General features: G+C 38.0%; 1 protein-coding gene across 1 annotated transcript in view; it reads right to left on the bottom strand.

The window, feature by feature from the left end:
- The window catches only part of LOC109194433 (mucin-2-like), a 35,437-nt gene that overhangs the window by 7,103 nt on the left and 16,048 nt on the right, over nt 1–12,286 (bottom strand). The window contains exons 15-27 of the mRNA XM_019355587.1: nt 12,076–12,170; nt 11,868–11,994; nt 9,655–9,910; nt 8,788–8,837; nt 8,437–8,546; nt 8,174–8,325; nt 6,472–6,610; nt 6,091–6,201; nt 5,549–5,719; nt 5,051–5,290; nt 3,835–3,991; nt 3,555–3,704; nt 924–2,436 (exon numbers count right to left, since the gene is read on the bottom strand). Coding sequence (XP_019211132.1) covers nt 924–2,436; nt 3,555–3,704; nt 3,835–3,991; nt 5,051–5,290; nt 5,549–5,719; nt 6,091–6,201; nt 6,472–6,610; nt 8,174–8,325; nt 8,437–8,546; nt 8,788–8,837; nt 9,655–9,910; nt 11,868–11,994; nt 12,076–12,170 — 3,271 coding nt within the window. The remainder of the gene's footprint in view (nt 1–923; nt 2,437–3,554; nt 3,705–3,834; nt 3,992–5,050; nt 5,291–5,548; nt 5,720–6,090; nt 6,202–6,471; nt 6,611–8,173; nt 8,326–8,436; nt 8,547–8,787; nt 8,838–9,654; nt 9,911–11,867; nt 11,995–12,075; nt 12,171–12,286) is intronic.

Raw genomic sequence — 12,286 nt, 5'->3', positions numbered from 1 at the left:
CTGTTGTGGATTCAACAGATGTTCTTTGTATAGGTGTTGTTGTTGTTCCTTTAGTGGTAGTGACAGTCCCAGATGTAATTTCAGTACTCACAGATGGTGTTGATGTAACTGTGGTGGATTTTTGAACTATTGTTTCAGTAGGTGAAACTGTGGTAGAGGATGTTGTTGGTCCTGATGTAACGACTGTGGTTGCTTTTGTTGTCGTACTCGTCGCTGTTGTGGATTCAACAGATGTTGTTTGTATAGGTGTTGTTGTGCCTTCAGTGGTAGTGACAGTCCCAGATGTAATTTCAGTACTCACAGATGGTGTTGATGTAACCGTGGTGGATCTTTGAACTATTGTTTCAGTAGGTGAAATTGTGGTAGAGGATGTTGTTGGTCCCGATGTAACGACTGTGGTTCCTTTTGTTGTCGTACTCATCGCTGTTGTGGATTCAACAGATGTTGTTTGTATAGGTGTTGTTGTTGTTCCTTTAGTGGTAGTGACAGTCCCAGATGGTGTTGATGTAACCGTGGTGGATTTTTGAACTATTGTTTCAGTAGGTGAAATTGTGGTAGAGGATGTTGTTGGTCCCGATGTAACGACTGTGGTTCCTTTTGTTGTCGTACTCCTCGCTGTTGTGGATTCAACAGATGTTGTTTGTATAAGTGTTGTTGTTGTTCCTTCAGTGGTAGTGACAGTCCCAGATGTAATTTCAGTACTCACAGATGGTGTTGATGTAACCGTGGTGGATTTTTGAACTGTTGTTTCAGTAGGTGAAACTGTGGTAGAGGATGTTGTTGGTCCTGATGTAACGACTGTGGTTGGTTTTGTTGTCGTACTCGTCGCTGTTGTGGATTCAACAGATGTCTTTTGTATAGGTGTTGTTGTTGTTCCTTCAGTGGTAGTGACAGTCCCAGATGTAATTTCAGTACTCACAGATGGTGTTGATGTAACCGTGGTGGATTTTTGAACTATTGTTTCAGTAGGTGAAACTGTGGTAGAGGATGTTGTTGGTCCCGATGTAACGACTGTGGTTACTTTTGTTGTCGTACTCGTCGCTGTTGTGGATTCAACAGATGTTGTTTGTATAGGTGTTGTTGTTGTTCCTTTAGTGGTAGTGACAGTCCCAGATGTAATTTCAGTACTCACAGATGGCGTTGATGTAACCATGGTGGATTTTTGAACTGTTGTTTCAGTAGGTGAAACTGTGGTAGAGGATGTTGTTGGTCCCGTTGTAACGACTGTGGTTCCATTTGTTGTCGTACTCGTCGCTGTTGTGGATTCAACAGATGTTGTTTGTATAGGTGTTGTTGTTGTGCCTTCAGTGGTAGTGACAGTCCCAGATGTAATTTCAGTACTCACAGATGGTGTTGATGTAACCGTGGTGGATCTTTGAACTATTGTTTCAGTAGGTGAAATTGTGGTAGAGGATGTTGTTGGTCCCGATGTAACGACTGTGGTTCCTTTTGTTGTCGTACTCATCGCTGTTGTGGATTCAACAGATGTTGTTTGTATAGGTGTTGTTGTTGTTCCTTTAGCGGTAGTGACAGTCCCAGATGGTGTTGATGTAACCGTGGTGGATTTTTGAACTGTTGTTTCAGTAGGTGAAACTGTGGTAGAGGATGTTGTTGGTCCTGATGTAACGACTGTGGTTGGTTTTGTTGTCGTACTCGTCGCTGTTGTGGATTCAACAGATGTTGTTTGTATAGGTGTTGTTGTTGTTCCTTCAGTGGTAGTGACAGTCCCAGATGTAATTTCAGTACTCACAGATGGTGTTGATGTAACCATGGTGGATTTTTGAACTGTTGTTTCAGTAGGTGAAACTGTGGTAGAGGATGTTGTTGGTCCCGATGTAACGACTGTGGTTACTTTTGTTGTCGTACTCGTCGCTGTTGTGGATTCAACAGATGTTGTTTGTATAGGTGTTGTTGTTGTTCCTTTAGTGGTAGTGACAGTCCCAGATGTAATTTCAGTACTCACAGATGGCGTTGATGTAACCATGGTGGATTTTTGAACTGTTGTTTCAGTAGGTGAAACTGTGGTAGAGGATGTTGTTGGTCCCGATGTAACGACTGTGGTTCCTTTTGTTGTCGTACTCGTCGCTGTTGTGGATTCAACAGATGTTGTTTGTATAGGTGTTGTTGTTGTTCCTTTAGTGGTAGTGACAGTCCCAGATGTAATTTCAGTACTCACAGATGGTGTTGATGTAACTGTGGTCGATCTTTGAACTGTTGTTTCAGTAGGTGAAACTGTGGTAGAGGATGTTGTTGGTCCCGATGTAACGACTGTGGTTGCTTTTGTTGTCGTACTCGTCGCTGTTGTGGATTCAACAGATGTTGTTTGTATAGGTGTTGGTGTTGTTCCTTTAGTTGTTGTGTCTTCACAGCAGTCAACGCACTTCATTTTTTCTTCATCAAAGAAGGGTTTGGTTGGGGGACACCTTGGATAGCAGCCTACAATGTTTTAAAATAGTGATTAACTTTAGTAAATTTACAAGTTAAATACATGATAAGCTTTTTTGTCAGCATTTCACTATTTGCCTCTCCTTCACCTATTCCTATTTACAGTCTGCAGGAAGACATTTTCTATCCTTTGTCAATTTAGCATTACTAATTAACCTAATCCCGTCCATGTCTGAGTTCCCAGAAAGAATCCACACGGAGATGGGGAGAACATGCAAACTCCACACAGAAGGGCCCCAGACTGGATTTAACAGAGGACCTCCTTGCTTCAAAGTGATGGTAAAACCACAGTAGTATGTTTTCAAACCAAAAATCTATAAAATTTGATTAAAGTGCAGACTTTCACCTCTCATTCAAGGGTTTTAACAGAAATTCACACGCACTGTAATTAGAAAAGCTCGCCAGCAACTCTACTTCCTGATGAGGCTCAGGAAGTTTGGCATGAATGCCAGCATCACCTCAAATTTCTACAGGAGTGTGATTGAGAGTTTGCTGACAGTCTGCATTACAGTTTGGTACGGGAGTTGCTCTGCCAGCAGCTGGAAATCACTACAGAGAGTGGTAAAGGCAGCAGAGCATATCACAGGCATGAGGCTTCCTGCCATTCAGGACATTTATCTCCACCGGTGTCTCCATAAAAAACACAGCATCATCAAGTACCACAGCCACCCAGCACGTCAGCTGTTTTACATGTTACCATCTGCCAACTGTAATTTTAGTGCTTAACAGTTCTTTCTGTACATATACATATATATACATATATATATATATATATATATATATATATATATATATATATATTACTTTTTAACTTATAGTTTTATTTTGTATTATACTGCTGAGAGACTTGTGTTCTGCTCGTCCAACACTTGTCATTGCAATGCTGACCCTGTGCTAACTTGCATGTGACAAATAACGCTGAAAACTGAAACAGAAAAATTATGTCATTGTCCAAACATTTTATTTAATTGTATATCTAAGAAAAGCAAACTTGATCAGTATTTGTTATGGGCAGGGGTACGGTCTACTGTTCTCTTGACTTAAGCTGCGCATTTAAAACAAAAATAAATAGTCCACAAAATGGCATATCAATCCTGTTTTTAATGTACCTTCCAGGTTGGTGATGTGTGTGGAGCAGTTTCCAGATGGATTGCTACATGTTTTCAAGCAGTCCGTTTCCAAGTTCCGAGGTCCACAAGGGTTGTAGTGCCACTCACATAATTCACCATCATGTGAATTATAGTAGTCACAGAACATAGCTGCAAGAAACAAAACCATTGCTTATTAGACTTGTACAGCCTTTTAAATAATGACATAATTCTTAATATGTCAATTGCTCCTTCAATCCTGTAGCTCAGATTTTTCTGGTAAGATAGTGATCAGACTTACGACAAAACTTTGGAGTCCTCCATGCAATGCAGGTCCCAGCTTTATTACAGGCTTTGGCATATGCAGCCACAGCAGTACACAGACATTCGCAGTCCCCACCAGTGTCACAAGCACAGGAGTCTCTCACACAGGAATCAAAATATGGACCAGGGTCAACCTTGAACACACACAGTAATGCACTACCAGTCAACAGTTTCACAGCACCATAATTTTTCCATTTTCTTTAATTGAAATTCAGGCAGTTCAATTACTCGTTTTACTCTGAAAGCATAGAACAAATAAACAATTGAAGTTAAAAAAGAAATCATACAATCCATTTTAACCACAATGAATTCAGGGGTACAGATTAAGGAACTATCCTTTTGCCTACTCAATACTGTACAAAGATCAAAGATTTTGATTTTGATTCATTACTCCATAACATAGTATTCCATTGGCAGTGTTTCATGGCTCAGGTAAACCTTTTTCTTATTCTGACATCTTAGCAATGGTTCTGTTGCTGCGACTTGACCTGTCAGTTGAAATTGAGGCTTGCTTACTATAACCACAATTAAGCTCTGCTTGTAGCTCAGAATTGTGTCTTCTGACTCTGTTGAGGCTTTGGGTCTAGTAGACTTTTCCCCTGTTTCTGATTGTCTTTTGAAGGTGAAGAACACTTGACATCTTGACTTTCTTTGCAATTTCTCTGTAGGAAAGACCTTCACTTCTTCTCACCATTTTTATAGCAACAAACAACTTTCTGCTCAAATACTGAGGGTGTGATCCTACATTGTGCTCCAGCACTACTTTTATGTAGACATACAGGGTTTAAGTAATCTCCTGCTACTCTGGATTCCTCCCTCAGTCTAAAGACATGCACTTAGTGGGATTACATTAACTGGTCATTCTAAATTATCCATAGGGGTGAATGTGAACGCGAATGGTTGTCTGTCGCTCTGACTGGCGACCTGTTCAGGCTTTACCTTGCCTCTAGCTGGGATAGGCTCCAGCCCCCCCCCCCCCCCCCCCCCCCCCCCACGATCTTGAATGGATAAGTGGAAGAGAATGGATGGGGGATGGATATTACATATCGTGTCTTTTAGGTAAATGTTCTTCAATGCCAAACATTGAGATAAAAGAATAAAGCGCTCGTAGGGGAAATTAAAGTGGGTATTCTTTTGTGCATTTTTGTGTGTGTGTATCCATTTCAGTATATTTGCTAACCAAACATACTGACCTTTGAATGACAGCTCTTGAATGTGACACTCATGATGATACTGCACTGTTTTTGAGACCAGGCTTCCCGGTAGCGATTATAGGCACAGGGATCCCTGATTAGCTGTGCACTGGGACAACTAGATGAAACTTTCCAGCTGTTACCAAATCGTAGAACATCTGTTACTATTTCCTGGGAGCGTGTGGTGAAGTCATTCTTACTGTTACCATCATAGTTTCCACACAGACCACAGACCTGACCCTAAGAGGAAAGAAAGCAGTGGTACAGATTAAAGCCCTCGTTTTTTTTTTTTCTTCTTTCACATCTGAAGTCTAGTTGGGGATTTTCTTTCAATAATGTCCACTATTAATGCTTTTTTTATTACAGTGACATCACAGTTATTAATACAGAGTATCAATAATTGTGTAATTCTACTGGTATTCATAGTGAATACTAAATTTCTTCAACAGTAAAAAGAAGTAACTGTCAATCCAGATGTGCAGAATTTATTTCTTTTACCTGGAACTGTGGACTGATTGCAATGAAAAGACTGGTCTTCTGGTCCCACATAAGAACAAGCCCAGGCTTGATTGTCACCACTATGTAAATGCCCATTTTTTGTACCCGAAGCACCTGGATACTGCCCTTTACCACTTGTAAGTTGTCATCTTTAAGCTGGAATTCATTATCCTGTGGGTTACAGCAGCAATGAATAAAACGAGGATTTTATTTCTGTACAATTTAAGCTACCTGGAAATCACATATGTGCAACAAACCTGAAACGCTGAAATTCTTTTTTTTTTCAAAAGATTACAAAAGAATTGACTTGAAAAACTGATTACATGGCAAAACATGAGTGAGTGTTTTTTTTAAGTTAAATTATACAACCATTAATTGATTCTTTTATCTAATTTAAGTTTTAGTTTCTTTTTCTCACATTTAATATGCAATTTTAAAATTGACAATGAAGAGTTCTTAAAACATTTTAAGAACTCTACATCACTCTACATTTTTCAGTCATTAGTTTGAAAATGAGCACAATTGAAGGATTTTGTGTTTACCCCCAAGAAGATCTTGATGGTCTTAGAGCAGGTGGTTCCTGTGGTTCCACATGGAACATTTTCAGTAATAATTCTGAAGCTTCCATTGCCGTTACAGGTGCCACAGAAGTCCTGAGTAAAGTACAGTGCACATAATTACTGGATACCAGTGTTGAAGTCAGAATCCTTAAGAGTTGCATAAAATCAAATCCATGTAGCGATAAAAATGTTGAACTGCCTTTTTCTGTTCTGGTAGTTAATTGTTGTAGGGAGTAATATACAAGAAAGAGTAGCCACAGTGAGCTTTACAATGAAAAGCTCCAGAAGACAGATGGTACAACAGTTTGTTGCCAAATCTACCAAGGCTACGAAGTATTCAGTTTGAACTTTTAGCAACCTTACTTGTAGAAGTGTGTATTCACACTCTCCACTGAAGTCGAACCTCTTATCATCAAAGGTGATGTAGTGACCGTCCCCATAGATTCCACAAACAGCATCACATGCATTGCTGGTGCATGTGAACTTCCTTCCACTGCACGTACTGGGGAGAAACACATACAATCGACCAAACCGTTTAAATTAATTTCAAAATATATGTAATATCTGTGTTATCAAGAATACAAAAGACACGCTGATGATTAATTAACCACCTACCTTTATGTTTTTACAAATATAATTAAAACAAGTTGTTGCGTTGAAACCTTTTAAAAGCACAGTCACATGCCAACTACCTACTGGTCTTTCTCATGTATTTGGTTAAAACACTGCCAAATTGTACCATTTAAATACTGATTAATCCTGAATTAGTATTAATTTAGAAGATGGGGGAAAACTTCTTATTCATATTGTTAAACCAAACAAGTTTAAGTGCAATGACAAAATTAGCAGAGACATAAAAGCAAATATAGCTGAACAGTGAATATATATAGTGACATGTTTTTATTTAGTAAACATGTTTTATAATGCAAAACCAACTCCAAAAAAGTTGTGACACCTTGCAAAATGTAAATAAAAATGTAAATAAAAACAATAATTTGCAAATCTCAGAAAGTATTACCTTTTTCACAGTAGACCATAGAAAACATGAAATGTTTGAATGTATTAAATGAAAACAAAAAGGTCATTTTGAATTTGATGGAAGCAACACATCTCACAAAAGCTTGGACAGAGTGTTGTTTACTACTGTGTATCATCCCCTCTTCTTTTAAAAGCAGTTTGCAAATGTCTGGGAACTGAGACCATCTGCTGGACTTTTGAGGGAGGAATGTCTCATTCTTTTCTGATATAGACTTCTAGCTAATCAGCAATTTTGGGTTTTCTTTGTCATATTTTTCATGTTTTCAAGTAAAATTTCTGGAATGCAGGCAGGCTAGTTCTGTAGCCAGAGTCTTCTACTACAAAGCTATAGTGTTGTAACAGATGTGTAAGGTTTAGCATTGTTTTGCTGAAATATGCAAGGTCTTCCTGAAAAAGATGTTTTCAGAGATGAAGGCATTTGAACTGAGTGCTGATAACTTAGTTGCCTCTAGTGTGAAGAAGACAGTAGCCATTTTATTTTGTGGAAAACAAAAGAATTTGAAATTTTGATTTATCAGACAACAGAACAGTTTTCCACATTTCCTCTGTTCATTTTAAAGCATGTTACTGACATGTTGCCAATTAAACTACCTAATTGCAAAATGTTTCTCCAGCTGTTATTTTAGTAGCACTTACTTTTCCAGTCTTTCATTACCTTATCACGCAAACATTCATGCGGTGCTTTTTATTTATATACAATCTCATTTATCCAGCATTAACACACACTCAGCTGAATGCACTGGGGGCAACTCAGGGTTCAGTATCTTTGGTTCTTTTGCCAAAAGATATTTAGATTGGATTGATCCCCAGACATTTTGATTGGTAGAAAACCTGCTCTGGCACGTGAGTCACGACAGTTGTGGTGGCTGTGTCTCAAACAAGCACCATGAGAAGCAAGTATGAGAACCTATTTAACTCACATTCTTTGTTGTAGTGGAAATATGTATCAATTCTTGTTATAACATATATACTGCCATTTAATATTTAAATATACATCTTTGTATGCCTTTTAAGGAAATGTACAAACCAGGTATTGCAATCCACTGTCAGTGTCTCTCCAGGCTGGTAGATTTTACCATTGTGTACACATGGACAGCTGGTCTCATTGACACAGCCTCCTGCTCCATCTGACAACAAACCATCTGGGCATATGCAGCCTGATGTGCAGCCTGTGTGGATCTGTATCCAACCGGAGTGAAAAATGAAAGGAGAGAGTGAGTCAAGCAAGACCTGTGCATGCACTACACATTTAAGCACACAGCCAAACTGCCATAACTGTGCTGTACTTACACAAGCCATGTCAGCGGTGCTGCAGCTCTTTTGACATTCAGTGCCAGTAGCCCCAGGGTGAGCAGTGGAGCAGTCAAAGTACACCATGGGGCATTCGCATTGTTGTGAACCTAATGGTAAATGTGGGAACAAAATATGACAGGTTCACATTCATAGTTTTACTGTCATGATAAACGATGTTATGATGAAATGTCCCACCAATTTATTCACAATTCACTGAGTGAAAACATGATAATATGAAAGAGAATTGAAAATGTTTGGCTACTAATTTTATCATTCACAAATGAACTACAATAGCATTCAATCTGTGTACATAATGTTAATTATGTATGTCTATATTGAGAAGCCTACTTAGTAGTTGTGTCCCTCCAGAACAGCTGAGAACACCTTCTCTGCAAAAACTGTAAGGACAAGTATGAGGGAACATGAGAAATAGTTTTACATTATATAATATCCTCAGTCATTCTTTAACCCTGTAGTTTCTTATTATTCTTTTTGTTATTTAAGCAAATGTTCATGGGCAAAAAACATCCTAGTTGTACTCGTGCATTCACAACAAAAATTTATAGAATGGAACAACATTTTTCCTTTAACTTAAGTTCATGCTTTGTAGTTGGTGTATATACAGTATACAGCTTCCAGTGTCCTTATTATATCGTCAATATTTGTTTAATCCTCCTGTTTTGTTTGTGTCATATTAAGTGAATACACATCTAGAAAAAATGTTTGTCATGTTTCACTTGGCAGTCACAGTGGATAACTAAACAAAGACCTGCAATATTAGCTCAGCTTCACTTTTTACTTACAACAAATTAGCTTTAGCAAATGAACATTTTGGGTTGGTGATGGTAAACGTAAAGTTGATTCTGTTCTAGCACCGCTGATTAACAATGGTCAGTTGGTCAATTTCATGATCATTATGATGCAAAATCTCATGACCACTGATCAATGCCCATGAGTACTATCCATAGAGAGTTGGGGACTGGAATTACATAAACAGTACATTTGCATTATGACCAAAATTAACACACATGTTACATTGCTAAGGTTGGGGAAACCTGCAGTCAGCTGAGACTGAAGAAGTTACTTGGATGAGAGACAAAATATTTCTCCCACTGAAAACCAGATGTGTCCAGATGAACAGAATCAACCTTCTTTCAAATTTCCTTACCTGAATGATTGAACATGGATTAAGAAAAGTAAGTCATCTTTATTTACCATGTGCTGCCATCTTTACTGATAGTCTGTCCATGAGGAACAATAATGCTTTCAGCATAGCAGGGGCAGCTTTCACGGGCTACACACTGGCCTTTCTCATTCATGTAAGTTCCTTCAGAACAACCACAGCCATCCACTGTGGTGAAGTTGACCTGACAAGAGTAGTCAGTCTGGCCAAGGGAACGGCAGGTACGCCCACAGCTGGTCATGTTGTAATTATACACAGTGTCTGCTGCACATGATGTACTGAATGTCTCTGTTATGAGAGATATGAGATGTTTGTACAATGAGGAAACAGTTCAATTCAGTTCAATTTAATTCAATTCGAATGTAGTAAAAATGAATCAAACACAAATGATTGACTAAGATTTGTTGTAGTCAAATGTACTGCTACTTCTGCCATTATTTAAAATAGAAAAGCATACCAAAATATATGACATAGCTGTGGTACTGGAGACAAGAATTGTTCATTTAGTAGGAATGGCATGGAAAGATGTCTAGTAGGTTAACAACACAACACAGACATGGTGTCAGCAGATAACCCATGATGACAATGTGATGGTGTTTCTGCTTGTTCCAAACTCTATATAGTTCACTACAATACAATTTCTTTTGGTTATTAACTTCAATGAACCATTAAAGACAAAAAATACGCAAAAACTCAAAATATGTATAATAACATTTATATTAACTCAAAGAATTTAGAGTTTTCTCTCCTTAATTTATAGAAATTCTGGCACATTTAATTTTCATGTTCATCGAGGTACAATATTCCTGTGAGCTTAGCACTAACATTGTTGATTTAGCACAGATTATTATATTATACTACAAGCAAGTGTACTCCAATTGCAGTATGAATGCTGAACTGAATTTTTTGAGTTGAACTGTTGTAACTGCTTAATCTTTGCTGAAATCGTTGAAGCTGGCAGGCTGACCATTTTTAGATGAGCTGAAAGCTAAAGAATATACCCAAATAAACCGACAAATAATGAATGTTTATCTGAAATTGATGTGAAAACTGAGACATTGCATTGTTACGTTTAAAAAGTGAATTTAAAAAACTGTAGTTGAATACCAAAAACTGATTGACTTAATGTTTAGACTCAAGGATCTTAAATGAAAAGACAGCATATTTTCACATGTTTGAGGGTTTTTATTTTTAAAAAGCTCTGTATTTGATGTTCTTGAAATGATATTTAAACTAAAATTTAAAGACAAGGACTGATTAAAGTAAGTTTTAAAAAATTAACTTCGAATGATCCAGTCAATGAAGAGCTCATTCAAATTATGTGAAAGTCAAAAAATGACATTAGCTGCCCAGATTTGAATCAAATGTTTGCTGAAGACGAATCCACCAATGAAAAATAGAGCTAAAGTGTCATCAACAAATCAGAATAACCTGTTATTCTCATACATTTATCGCTGGTATAGAATCAGTCTGTGGAAAATTGCTGTTAAATTTCCCTTTGAATCTGTCAATAAACTGCTTCCAACTTTCCTACTTTTTTAAACATAAGGACCAAGGACTTTTTCTACATAACAGTGGGTCTCTCTGCATTTAATCATTAGTTATTATTAATCTCTGCTGCTCTACCACAGCATGTCTTTTGTCCTGTCTCCCTCACCTCACCTCAACCAGTCACGGCAGAGGGCTGCACCTCCCTGAGCCTGGTTCTGTTGGGGGTTTCTTCCTATTAAAAGGGAGTTTTTCCCTCCCACTGTCGCCAAAGCGTTTGCTCATAGTGGGTCATATGATTGTTATTTTTTACTCTGTTGTATTATTGTAGGCTTTGTATTTCCAATCCAGTCTACCTTACAATAAAAAGCACCTTGAGGTGACTCTTGTTGTGATTTGGCGTTGTCAATATAAAACTGAATTGAATTAAAAATTGGGCTGTAGGGCCAATCTAAATAAAGAAAAGGGCTCAGTCCTGTTGTTGAGAAAACATGTGTGTCTCAATGCTTCAGTTGGAAGGTACTTCCTCTACTTGGATCCACACCGATCAAAAAGTGTATATTTGTATATATATTTGATGAGCATTGGCACATCATGTCAAGAAGAAGAAGACAAATGGTCCTACATTTTGAGTGTAAAACTATGCCTGTGGTCTGAAAATTGTGGACACAGCAGCAGTTGAAAGAGAACATTTTCAGATAAATTTGTTGTTTGAACCCGTGTTTCTCTTTTTAAGGATGCTTGGTGTTTTACTTACCACAGATGGTTTTCCTCCAGCCAGTGATGTGGACTCCTGCTGCTGAGCAGGCATAGACATATGAGGAAACTGCAGCACACATGCAGTCCTCACTTTTTTCACAGTTACAGGTGTCATACATACAGTTCTGTCAAAAGAGTATTCATGAAATGATTAACAAGAGTTCAGTTGCAAAGTTCTCATTAAAACTTTGTATGTGCAGACTTACATCTTTATATGTGCTGGGGCTAACGACAGCGTGGCAGGGAGCAAACACTCCCTTGGGATCAGTTAATTTGGAGCACCAGTAATTGGCATAGTTCTCTGAAACACAGAAACATTCCGAATTTAAATTGTTGTAGAATATCCGTTCTTTAATAACATCTTGAAAAACAGCAAGGCAGTATGGTATTTTTCATATGACATGACATAACAACTAT

Source organism: Oreochromis niloticus, unplaced genomic scaffold (assembly GCF_001858045.2).
Source record: "Oreochromis niloticus isolate F11D_XX unplaced genomic scaffold, O_niloticus_UMD_NMBU tig00001974_pilon, whole genome shotgun sequence".
Taxonomy (NCBI): Eukaryota; Metazoa; Chordata; class Actinopteri; order Cichliformes; family Cichlidae; genus Oreochromis; species Oreochromis niloticus.
The sequence above is the reverse complement of the archived record's forward strand: the minus strand, read 5'-3'. Positions and strand labels throughout refer to the sequence as shown.